This window comes from Ceratosolen solmsi, unplaced genomic scaffold (genome assembly GCF_000503995.2).
Source record: "Ceratosolen solmsi marchali unplaced genomic scaffold, CerSol_1.0 scaffold48, whole genome shotgun sequence".
Lineage (NCBI taxonomy): Eukaryota > Metazoa > Arthropoda > Insecta > Hymenoptera > Agaonidae > Ceratosolen > Ceratosolen solmsi.
The window spans coordinates 464,620-478,502 of record NW_011948440.1 but is presented as its reverse complement, the minus strand read 5'-3'; the positions used below and the strand labels follow the sequence as shown (position 1 = coordinate 478,502).

At 32.5% G+C, this 13,883-nt stretch overlaps 1 protein-coding gene across 1 annotated transcript in view; it reads right to left on the bottom strand.

Moving 5' to 3' along the window:
* LOC105365616 (uncharacterized) overlaps positions 1-13,883 on the bottom strand; it is a 145,018-nt gene that overhangs the window by 212 nt on the left and 130,923 nt on the right. The window contains exons 2-6 of the mRNA XM_011503831.1: positions 9,295-9,505; positions 7,181-7,352; positions 5,357-5,629; positions 3,131-3,576; positions 12-131 (exon numbers count right to left, since the gene is read on the bottom strand). Coding sequence (XP_011502133.1) covers positions 12-131; positions 3,131-3,576; positions 5,357-5,629; positions 7,181-7,352; positions 9,295-9,503 — 1,220 coding nt within the window. The 5' untranslated portion in view covers positions 9,504-9,505. The remainder of the gene's footprint in view (positions 1-11; positions 132-3,130; positions 3,577-5,356; positions 5,630-7,180; positions 7,353-9,294; positions 9,506-13,883) is intronic.

Below are 13,883 nucleotides of genomic sequence, written 5' to 3'. Positions count from 1 at the left end.
AGAGCGGGGACGAGGAGGTGGAGCGCGTCCTGGAGGTCGGCGGCGGATGCCTTAGCTCGATCGGTGGGGAATTGATGCCGCAGGGGCTGTTTTGGCTGCTGCTCGTCGTTGTCGTCGACAGCACCGGCGACCTGCTCGACAGGACGCTATTTTTACAAATCAAGTGGCTGATCCTCGGTGAGGGGACTCGTGCATTGCGAAAGTGAGCCATTACGTACGCCTCGTTGCGATACGCCCGCGATTCGATAATCGTGTATTGTGATTAAGGGACTCAAGCCCAAATATGCTATGCATATGATGTCGAAGGTCGACAATCGACGTTATCTTAGTGAGATTTATTTTTATTTGAAGGGTTTGGTGATTTGGATAACGTATGCTTTTTCGACAATTTAAACATCAAATTGATATTTCTAACGTCATTAAGTATATCAATATTATTTATGACAATGACAACCAGGTAACTGAAAATTGCCTCTTATTGGCTATGAGTGCAATATTTCATTCATATTTTGAATATTATTTGCAGTAGTAAATTTGCAACGATTTACTCGGCAGTCTTCTTTATAATAAACTCATATTCAAATATTTACACGTATTTGTATGAATATGTAAATTATTGTATATATAAGCAATTACTCTATAATAGGTCATTTGGGGGCACAGATAATTTTCTATCAATAAACCTACTATGCAACTAATTTATTAGGTGCACGTTAAATCAAGTTTTGTCAAAACATTTAGTGTTCACATATGGATACTAACAGTTTTTACAATATTTCAGATATACATTTGTGAAAGAATTGTACCATCATTGTGGAAATATTTCTATCTATTATGTGTCTTTTAAAAATTTCCATTCTTGTATAAGGATGATTGATATTTTTATTTATGAAAAATATCATTCTTAACGTCAAATAGTACTTACTTTTAATGAATATTATAAAAGTTATAGAAATATTAATGTCAATGATATTTGATCATCTAATACAGAATATTACTTTACTTTCGTTACGATTAAATATCGAATCTGTGTGATAAAAATCATTATAACTGACGACTCCCCGGGCTAAAGTAACTGATAATCAACAGCGTTCGACTATGCGTACACGAATCAATAATAATATTACCCCTCAGTTTAGTTGATATTATTTTTAATACATAGGCAGCACTTCGTATTTACAACCATATAAATTTAGAACTATTTTAATTGTTTTAATTGATTTTTGTTTGATATTTTTTTGCATGCTTTTTTTCTTTTTGTAGTTTCTTAATTATTCGATTATTCAATTATTATTTCATGTATCCGATGTGATGTATATCTGTCTTTTTATCGATTTCATTCAAGATATAAAGAATATTTTTAAGTGAAAATAATTGTTCCCTATCTTTATTAAAACCTAACAATATATGAGGGCACTATCGTAATTGGTTATCGTAATTCTTTGATAAAAATATTATTATACGTGTATAAAAAAGTAAATAAAAAAAATTATATTTGTATATTTTTATATATGTGTAATTATATAATAATTATATAATAATTGTAATAAAAATTATATATGTGTATTTTTTTTTTAATCGCGTATAAATTATTCATCAATAACGTGTTTATAAAATTTATTTTATACGTAATGGTTTGTGTTTTATTTATGTTGATTCTTCGCGAATAAATAAATTCATAAAATATTAATGTAAAAGCCAATTGACATCGTATGATTTATTATAAGCTCTAGAATTATAAATTTGCATATAAATGATTAAATAATTTTACAATTTAACGTGTATGCATTGAGAATTATTGTGCTAATTTCGTAAATTATTGTTTTATAATTGTGGAAAAATTGAAATGAAAAATATATCTCAAATATAATATATCATCAAAAATGCATGTAGATTTTGTAATTTTGAAAAATTAATCACTAATCACTTATGAAAATGTTTCTACAATAGGGTTTCTCGTTTTTGCGAGAAATTATTCAGAACATTATATTTGTAAGACATCGATGTAGTCATACAAGTGAGCAAGTGGTGGAATTTCAGTGTATTTACAGTGAAGCTATAGTAATAGAAAGATTAGAGACACGTAGCACTTAATGTATTAAACCTATGTTTACTTGGACTTTCGGCCTTTCAAATCAGCTACGAAACTGCAAACTGCCAATAAAACACCACATAGAGTTATGAAAATTAATGCTATTATTTTTTATATTACTGGATCAGTCAACATATTTACATAACGTTACATTGTTGTGTTCGTGATGATATCGAATACTAGTTTCGCCGCATTTTATTTAATTTAAAATTCGAGAAGAAGTATATTTTATGAATTGTATATCAATTAAAAATATAGGATTTCATATATGTAATAGTGTATATCACGCAGTGAAAGGATATGCATAGAAAGATGAAAATATTCAATTGATATTATATAAATGAACGAGTATAATGTAATATGCTATATGGTTGTAATATACTTTTATTTTTTAATATATTTTGGTTAAATTAATTACATCGAAACTTTAAATAGCAACATAAGTAGCAGATTTTCTTAAAAATCAATTTAAAATGCTACGAAAAATTAATCATTATTATAAATTATAAATTATTAATATGGTAATTTTTATATGTATTGCGTTACTGTTATGTATAGCAATCGAGAAACTATCATACTATGTAAATGATGTATACCGATTATGATTTAAGAAATGTGTTAAAAAAAATTTGTACACCTGTGCGCATTAAAAGTACCACGTGACTTTGTATTTGTAAAAACATATTCGCCACCTACTACGCTCCTAAGGTATTGCATTATGTACAAAACTTAATTTAGATGTCCCGTATTGCTTATTTGCTTAATCGAAAGTGATCAGTGCTAAGTCGAAGATCTTATTATGTTTCGTCGCGATGCTATTCATACCCTTACTAGTTTGATCGCGTATTTATTAAATCGTCCATTCAATAAGTTTCGATTATATTTGAAAATACTCGGCGTTTTATCACGTGGAAATTAGCAATAGTAGTAGTATTAGTAGTAGAACTAGTAGTAAATAGTGGTAATGGTTGTGGTAGAAGTAATAGTAAAGAGTGCTCTCCGCGTGCGCCAGGGTGGGGGCGATGGAGTGACTATCACCTGGGTGCTTCGACAGAGGCGCTAATGGTCATGCATGTCTGACAGGGCGGCGTCGGCGACGCTTGGGCAGGCGGACGCCGCCTGGGAACGCAGCCGGCACATCCATCCCACCTGTCGGGCGGCCGCTTCTTCTTGGGCGGCACCTTGAGGAACCTGCGAGCGCAGCTCGGCCCCTCGGAGGAGTCCGTCGAGAAGCCCGAGACCTCGTCCTCGGTGTCGGGCGGGCAGTTGGCACGGCGCGCAGCCTCCTCGAGAAACACCGAGTCCGAGCCAATGGAGCGAGAGTCGGGGTCCGGTGGATCGACGCTGCCCATCGAGGCCAGGGGTGCACGACGTCGCGAATATTGTTGCTGTTGCTGTTGTTGCTGCTGTTGCTGCTGGCGCAAGGCCCCGTATAGGCCGACCTCACTACCGCATGGCGACAGATCTGGCGTTGGCTGGATCACCTGTTTACACGAGATCGGTGTGTCTTCAGACTGGACGTTATCCTCCTTCTTTTCCTTTCCCCTTCGATCATTTAGATTTGCGCGCAGACCGGGACTTTGTATTCGAGTCGTTTAAAGCTGACTAGCGAGAACGAAGAGAACGAAAGTCCATATGGGAAACGAATAATTTTTAGTCGATTACGAAGCGTTGCGTTTCCGATTAAATTGACTTTCCTCAAACCTTCACATTTCAATTAAGATCGTAGATTAAGTTGATTTTTGTCGATAATCAAATAAGCATTTTATTGAAATGGTAATTCGATATTATTAACGAAACTATTAATGATTACCATTTGTGTTTTTCGTATGAGGAAACGAGCCTCAAATAAAATTCCAATGCGATCGTATACGATTTCAATTGATGCAAATTTTTTTTTTATTATTATTCGATTCTTGACGATTAATACAATTAGCAAATTGTTAAAGAAAATTGTTTTGTTGAAAGTTATGACATTTGCTGTAGACTAGTTGTAAAGTATAGGTCAAGCGAAACAGTAAGCTTACAATAATTTGCAATTTAAGTTGTACTTTCAAGATAAAGATTTACCAACCTTCTTTCTTTTTTTTTTTAACCAAGCAATGATTTTGGCATTTTTAGTAAATGGAACATTTTTATTATTCTATTGTTCAGCACTTTTTATGTTGAAAATGCCGAATACGCGAAAAGAAGCCAGAGAGCTTAATTTACGAGAGCTGAACAATACTGCAGTCTGCTTCACTTTCCTTCTATATCCCTTCCCCTTATATTTCATCAGGATGAATGAATTTTGTTCTACGTCTTTTCTTTGAGAGACTAAAGGAGAGACATAAATGCAAATACTGTATCTTAGAAAATCTTAGAAATTGATAAGTGATAGAATTAGTGTCAATATTCTCGAGGCCGTATAGTTATACAACGCGTTAAATCGTTTACACAGCGACGAAGACTAAAATGTTTATATACTGAGAATTGATTAGAATACATAAATAGCGAGGCTAAAAAGAAAAATGATAAGATTATTTGCGTTCGGTTAAATCTCGAATTAAATCGATATTTTCTTCATCGATCGATTTATTTCATTAGTAATTGTTGTCACGGAGATAGCATTGGTAAATTAAACATATGGTTTTATTGAACAAATAAATGCAGGACATTGTATTTGAATTATATTAATAAAACAGTGCCTGTGCATTGCAAAATACCGTAATAATACCGGAAGAAGAAAAACGATTATTCGATAATTTATAAAAAAAAAAAAAAATTTTTTTCATTTAATAAGCTTACTTTGCAGTAGTTTATTTATTACAAATTGTTTATTACAAAGCTTCGGAAATATTTAAGATGGATTTGGAAATATGCATGAAAAATTACGTTATTTAAGCAAAGCATAGAGAAGTAAATTATAAAATTATTATTATTGTTATTATTATTATTACAATTATTGCATATATATATATATATATATATATATATATGATAGCGAATAATATATAGTATAATAATAGAGGAGAAATAGTCGGAAATGATAATCACAGTGCGGCTAAAGTGTCCTTTAAATGTCCATTTGCCATAGTGAAACGTAAGCTCAACAACAGTAAAACTTTGCTGACTCGTGCGGCGATTTCCCCAACGACGCATGGGGAGGCCATTCTACGGGTACGCTAACATATTCAACGTCCTACCTTAGTCATCATCGTCCTTCCATTGTCCTTCCAGGCGCAATACAGCGCTGCTTACTACTTATATCGTGAGGGTCCGTACCTGAATGTCAATGGGGTGATAGAAGTCCCAGGGCTCGTCGTAAGCTGGATGCTTGGGGAAGGACGAGGGCGGTGGCAGACAGGGCATCACCATGGCCGAGCCCCGGCGCTCGAGGTAACCGCTGGCGGTGCTGCTGCAGGTGACGGAGCTGCAGCGCCTGTTGCCCCCGTGCCTGCCGCCCTCGGGCCTCATCGGAGCAGCCAGCAGGGAGTCGTAGCCACCCCCGACGGAGGCGAACCGCGGACCGACCAGCGGCATTCGCGACTGCACCACCTGTACCAACGAATGAAATTCCGTCAGGTGCCGTTACGTTTGCAATATAACAGCTTGTCATGCGCGTCACGATTCTCTCTTCTTCCCGTCTGCTGGATGTGGTGTATCCTCGCACGACTATCCTTTCCACGTTTGAAAAAAAAAAAAAGAAAAAAGAAAAAAAAAGAAAAAACCCACTGCACACGAAACTCCCACGGACTTTATACGCATGTATGTGGCTATGCAGGAAGTGCGATCACCTTACACTGTAGCGGTAATAATTGTAATTGCAGGATGGGGGATTTAATTATCTAACGGATTGCTAAGTAATTTCAATCCAAGTTCGATTTGTTCTGTCGCTCGTGTGTCACAATACGAGTCATTTAAATGAAATTTAACATGCGATTACCATTGATAAGTATTGCCACGGGCAGTAAAATTTTTAATAAACTAAACTAACCAAATGACAAATTAAAAGTCGATTTTGAAATAAGAACCATTTATTTGTTTCTTTAGCACAAGAGTCTAAGTTTCGAAAGAGCAATTTTTATATTAATTTTTTGCGTTCGTTTTTAGCATAATAAATTTAATAACCGAAGGTATAGCAAGTAACAAGGCAGATAAACATAATAAAAACATTTAGCTTATATTTGCCTATTTTGTTTCAGCAATGCAAACAATGATTTTGAATTTAATTAGTAGAAATTTCTTTCCTCGCCAGAATGTATCAGGTCGGTAATATTCGTTTGATGACATATTTTCAGTATTGCATCGGCTCGGCTATTTAATACAAGTTTGAAGTTGCATTAAATGTTTTCATTTGCAAAATAATGTCAATTCGTCAACTTTTTCGTTGATATAATTACGTTGAAATATTTACGTTGATTGATGTCAACTTAAAATTAAGAAATGCTAAATTCTTCGCAGAGTTATTTCACAGAGTTATAACGACACTTAAGTAGATGGATTAAACAATCATCTTCTCTCTTATGTCGTGGAAAGTAGAAAAGTCACGAACTAGCTACGGACTAGTGATTTTCGTATTCCCATACCTTCCATTATAAATATAAATTATAATTACCATCTTTCTAATGCGTTTATCATTGTGTGCGAAGCAACGCGTAGAACCTTACACAGAGCCAATGTCGCATCATTCATTGTCTAGAGTTATTTATTAACTTTTTAGGTTTTACGTATATAAGCAATTAAGTTTACGAAGAAAGACGGCAAATGGGCGGATTATAATTATTGACGAGGTATCTCACAATGATAAAACATAAATATTTATCCCTCTAATTGCCAATTGAGTCTTGGCAGAATTTAATCGTTCGTTAGACAAGATTGCAAAATCCGTCTTTCTTACAGCGATAAATTTTGATTTTAAATCCCAATCGCAAGTTAAGCTCGGTCGCGATGATGAAACAGGAGCATAGCGTCGGGGGCACAGTGCCTCACGAAGAGCTCGGAAATTCCAGGAGGATAAAATACGATTTAGCCGAAAAGAGGGAGTTGGAGTTCAGGGATGAATCCCAGGCGTACGACGTACGAATCCCAGGTGGTTGGTTGGCTTACCTCGACGCAGAGCGACCTCCTGGGCCCGCGGGCGGGTTTGGGCGGTAGCCTGGCGATGGCCTCGAGGGCCGCGGCGAGTGCACGTTCCTCGGCTTCGGCCTCTGCGACCGCCGCAGCAGCCGCTGCCGTTAGTCGCGGGTCCTCCAGCTGCCTGTTCGACTTGCACCTGCGCCTCGCATATGAAATTCTTTTATTCCAAGATGCGTGTCACTTCGCGTTGGCCTAAGCGCGTGGAATGGGGTAGCTCATCCACGCGGATAATGCAAGGAATTTGAGTCGTAAGGAGTCGCGCGGAGTACGTGATCGAGAATTTTATTGGGTCAGGAGAATCGCGACTAATATGAAGAAATAACAAGTGCTTATGTATATTGAATCTGACGGGTAGACCGAGCATTGTTGTGCACAAAATCGATTAATTTACGGGGATTTTAAAACTTTGCATTTTGAAGAATTAGTGATTGCTTTTGACGTTTGAAGAACGAATTATTAGCGCGAGCGATGAATTTTGAAAATTGTTCGACTTTGGCTTTTGTAATCGGACTCGATTATAGCTGTGATTAAAAAACTTTTTTCTATTCGGTCACAGTTTCACTATTGACAAGGAGAGTACGTGAGTTGGATTTTAATTCGCTTCTCATATTCAATTTTACATATGCATTTGAAATTTACAAGCCGTGAAAATTCATACTAATGGACTCAACTTTTGAGCGATTATCACTTTACCATAAACTCGTTAGCTTAACTTAATAAATTGTGAAATGACAAAAATTTTTAAAAAGATCCTTCCTATTATTATAATAAAGAAAATATGAATGCGATTAACATCTATTTCCATCTATTCAAAAAAATTCATAAATATCTTACGCCATCTGAACTCTCTTTATATCGATATACATTTTAATTTTGTAATGATAATGTCATGTAAGTTTTAACATCAAAGTCTTTTATAGCTTTAGTTCGTTAACTTTGTAAGCTATCATTAAATTAAATTTCAGTTTTAAGATTTTCGATGATTCTATGAGTTTATTGCTAACATAATGCTCATTTAATGTTTCTTTGGAACGAAAAGAAGCAACGGGAATATAAAACTTTTAACCATTTAAGGTATTGGAGAACTATGGCGTTGATTTTCATTAAAAATTACGAATCGTACGGAAAGAATGTAAAAATTTTTTTCAAACTTTCTACACAACATTTAAATTAATTAATGTAATTACTAATAGACTGATAAAAAATAAAATTGATATATGGATTAAAGGTATGATTATAATGCCTTCAAATAACTTGTACTCGAAAATTATTTCACACAAGTTTTAGGTACAACATCTATATTCCATGCATTGAAATTCGTTAAAGAGATTTATCCGCTTTATCCTTTATATATGTAATTTGGATGAAAAATTGGATGAACAGAAAGGTAAAAAAAGAGAAAAAAATGGAAGAAAAAAAAAAGAAAAGAAAAATAAGAAAAGAAAAATAAGAAAGAAAGAAAAAAAAAAGAAATAAAATTAAGAAAACAAGAAAAAAAGTACTAAAGCACGAACGAAGAAACGGGGCATACAGTGCCAAACAGAGAAATTAATAAAAAATTTTAAGTTGATATCCTTAGAATAGTTCCTATTCTCTTTAAAGGCAAGCATTCGAATTCCATGCCAATATAAATAGCACAAGATTAAAAAGTTTATAGAATAAATGGACTATTTTAAGCATATATAAAGTTAAGAAAGCACGGACAAAGTTTCCATAATGATACTCGGAGATGATTTATCCCCTCGTTCATCTATACGTACATATAAAGTGTGGCCAGACGAGGCCTAGACACGTTATTCTAGCCAAGATTAATCCCACGACTAACAACTTTATCTCAATTTAAATTTGAAATATCTTTGACATAGTTGAAAAATACTTAACGATATTCGGAATGAACAGAGCATAAGACATTATTTCTTTAACCCAAAAGTATATCGGATTTCATGCGGTTTTCATGTAGATTCTCGGCCCCATTAATGCTCTTCACCACGAAGCTCTTTAAATCGGACATTTAACGACGACGAACTTTTAAACGAGTGAGCTTTAAGGGATGCGCGTTTCGGGGTCGCGAATATAATGCTTACCTGCTCTTATAAACGACCAAGAGGACCATGAGGCTAAAGAAACCACCGAGCGTCGCGGCAATCCTGACCCCCGTCATCACGTCGTAAGTCTTGTAAAATTCGATTTTCAGCTGCTCCCGCTCGCTGAGCGTCGGCGTCACGTTTGGCACGGACGTCGTCGGACTCGTTGGCGTCGTCGTCCCCGTCGTATTGCCGCCGACACTCGCCATATCTGAAACGCCACAAACGAAATGCTCATTAGTAATCCTCCGTCATTTGACGCTCGATTTATTACCCCTCGGGGATTCCCGGCCAAACGTCGGATCCTTATGCAGTTGGACGAGCGACTGAAAGTCAACGACTTCCTGTCAATTTTCAACGATATGCGCGAATTATGTATCGACTCTTTCAAAATAATGGACAACTATACTAGATTTCTCATTATTTCATTTACTTCGATTATCAGCTGAGATCTGCGTAGACCAGCGGAAGCGTAAGTGATCGAATAAGTGCGAAGTAAGTTTCAAAACATTCCCGTTCACTATCATTGTTCATACGTGCATAGTTATTGTATTTCGTATATGTCGTTCCTATTATTATTTTATCACTTTGCATACTTTGTTAAAGCACGCGAGAATTTTTAACAACTCTTGAAACAGAATTGAGCGTTGGATTTAATTGATGTAGTTAAAAAAAAAACAAAAAAAAAATTAGAATTTTATCCATTAAGCTTTTAAAAAACTTCTATTTTTTCGAACCTTTTAGATAAAATATAATTAAAAAAAAATATATATATATATATCATTCGCAAGCACTGTGCAGTCGCTCTTTTGTCGATTCTTAAAATTATACAAATTTATTTCTTTTTATTTATTACAATTGTCAGGGATTTTGGTATGCATTTTTTTTTTAATTCCGTTTTGTTTTGTTTTGTTTCGGAAGCAAGGATAATAAATTTGCTACAACGTATTCAATGTTCGATGTCACGTTGTTTTCGCATTGGCTTTCTTATACTGATTTTGTCTTGAACAGAATCCTCGATGCCAGCTTAAATTCTTTTGCTACTTGATTGGATTTCGGGTGTTTCGATGTTTTCATAACTTTTCGAGGAACTGGGACAGTACGCACTAAGTCACAGTATCTGTGCTTTTCAGGATTTTATCCACAGTCTACTCGGTCAAGTTAATTTTTTCGTCACATATACCACTAATATTGCCCATATTATAGAACTTTAATAATTCCATCATATATTTTTCAAGAAGATATAATAAAATGAAATTATTCATCATCCATTTTTTTTACAACTAAATGATAAAGAAAAAGAACCCAGAAGACTTAATAATCTTAAAACTTTTTATATGAAATTTATTCTCAAATACTGCATTTTTAGTTATAACGTTTAAAGTCGAGACAACGTAATTAAACAGAACTTTTTGTTGCTGATTTATTTACGTTTCAGTTTCACTGTATAAAGATAAATGTAATTTTATGTCAATGTATAATAGGGATATCGATCAGGATAACGTGCATTAACGGCCAGCTTCAACACCCCGTAAATATGTCTTTTAACAGATTTTAATAGATTTTTTGGGAAAAATTACGGTGATGTTATCATCGCTATTAGTAGGCAATAAGAACTTAGCAACATTGATGTAGACAATTTCGTAATTAATAAATTTGGATTTTGTATCCGAGTCATTATTAATTTTTTTCTTTCGGTTATTTATTCACGTTAAAAATGTTAAAATCTTAATAATTATAAAATACTTTTCGTTTATATTTATTTTTATTTATTTTTTTTAAACATTTGCGACCGTTTTCGCAACGATTTATGAATATGTATAATTTTTCATTATAATAAGCTTTTTCACAGAGAATTTCATTCTAATTCTAACACAATGTTAATGAATTTTTATATATTTTAATTTGATGTTTATTCAAAAATCCGATTAAACATTAAGTAAATATTTTCTTTATAAATAAATAAACTTGATAAACGAACTTATGTCCTTATAGTATTATGTAATAACGCATAAAACATATATTTAACGTATTTTAGAAAAACTTATTCTTTTTAAATTGTGTAAATTATCATCGTACGCGGTTTTTGGCGGATTACGAGAAAAGTCTCATCGATGTATAATATGCTATTTTATTTTATACTTATAAGCCATGTAACGGCATATCGAGAACCTGTTGTATAGTATACGATATAAGTCGATGAAATATTTATTCTTTACTGTCTTTTGTGAACTTTTGAAACAGTATAAAATATATTTTGGTGGAGCACCGGGGATTGTGGATGATACAGGCGCGAGTTCCACTGTGTTCCACAAATATCAAAGATTGACCGACTTTAACTTGTAATAATTTAAAAACTTATTTTAAATATCGTTTTATCGTTGGTTGCATCTATATAAGGAACATTTGGCTTGGCAATTCTTTTAGATTTTCATTCAAATATCTAATGCATTTGCTTAAAACGAGTAATTTGAATAGCATTTTGGCTTGATGATTTGCAATGTATTAAATCTCCGTCAATATAGAAATTCAAAGAAACTAGGGCATTATTAATATAATTCGTCATTGATAGAGTTCATTTCTTCATTAAAAGAGTTAGTAAAACAATAAATTTCTTTTTTTTTTTTTTTTTTTTTTTTTTTGATAATACTTTTCATCGAAACTTATAAAAATTCATTGAATCTTTATGCTTTTGAGCCATTACTTACATTAAATACAAAAATTAAAATTGATATCGATTCTTACACGACAATGCTTACGAATGGCAAACTGAAGATCTTAGAAAGTAATGTATTGATTGGAATTGATCGATACATATGAATGTGAAAAGAAAATCGCATCAATTGAAACAGCGCGATCGATAGATCAGTTTGAGCATTAGTCAACATAAATTGATGCCAATACACAAATATATGTAATATAAATTGTATTCAATATTTTTATATTTAATCTACTTATGAAGGTAAAGAAATGTTTTTAATTATAAAATGCAAACATTTATCATATTTATCAGAACTTTTTTGCATTTATGGAAGAAATTTTTAATATATCTATAAGAAAATTATACTATATTTTGGATTTTTTATATGTTTGTTGATTGACGTAGTAATGAATTAAAGACTTATAGACGATTTGATCTAGCGTCAAATGAAATTTCATATGTGAAAGGTACATCTTCTGGACATGCAAATAATTTAAATATTGAAAGATTCGGGAAAATATAGAAACATGACTAAGCTTAAACAGCGTTCGAGTTCAGCTGTTAAGCAGCTTTCGGTACAAGTTTCTCTAATGTTGTTGTGAACTTTAAGTAAAATATATTAGAAAAGTATCTTAGAAAAGTAATATAGACTTTTTATAAGCTCAATTATTTTATATTACAAATGTCACCGCTGATATTACAAAAAATAATATTCCCTTAAGAATTAGGTAATGTAGTATATAGTTTTGAAGCATTTCATTTTGGAATCATAAAACAAAATTGTATTGAAAATGGAATGATATAGGATTGGCACAATGAAGTTTTGTAAACATACTCTTTTATTCAAAAGTTTTATAACTTTCCGAGTCTTTTATAAAGAAGCATAATAAATCAATATTCCCTATAGGATGTCGAAAATATTTAAATTATTTATTTTATTCTACTCTCACTTATACATGTTATGTATTGGAATATGATGATGAATCTATGTATGATAAATTTATATTGTTAATTTGTACATTAATAATAATTAATATAAATTGTTGAATTAAACATATGAAACAATGAAATGATGTTGAATACCTTCAATTACCGTGTAATTACAAATTTCTTCTTTTTTTTTTTTTAATTTTAATAACGTTAATAAATGTAAATTAATTAATTATTATATAACTATTTTTTTTTAAGATTTAATTTATATAAAGAAAACAATATTTAATTATTTCCATGAAATAAATAGAAATTGGCTCTTGCTTTATTTTTATATGTTCAGTATACCAACTAGTTGTTCTGTTTTTATTTCTATTATGAAAATTACAGCTCAACCAAAAAGGTAAAAATACACAAATTAAATTTAATTGTATCTCCTAGTGATTATTGCAATTTGAAAATTCGTACTACATGAGTTATCGTTTTTTTTTTTTTTTTTTTTTTTATTAAATACCATCAAGTTTTTATTGTTTTGTTGCTTTTTGAAAACTCTTATCTATTTTGATGAGTTAATCTTGCAAATAATAATTATCAAAGTATAACATTCGTAAATTTCTTTATATTATTATTAATAAATTTTAAACACACATACACGCACACGCATCTATCTATCAAAAAAACTTTTTTAGATCTTTTTTGGTCGTACATATGTTAAAAAAAAAAAAAAAAAAGAAGAAAAAAAAATTAAATTAAACCTACTTTATTTCTTTTCAAAATTAATTTTTCATAAATAGAATGAGATTAAAAATTAAGTAGAACGTGAAATTTTTTATTCTGTCATTTCGTTATATATTTAGAACGAAAGGTTACGATTGTCTCTTACTAAGCATTTAGTCTTGTCTGCATACTGTTGTAGAAGTAAGTGAAAATGAGGCTAGAGCTGCTAAATTTGTTTAAG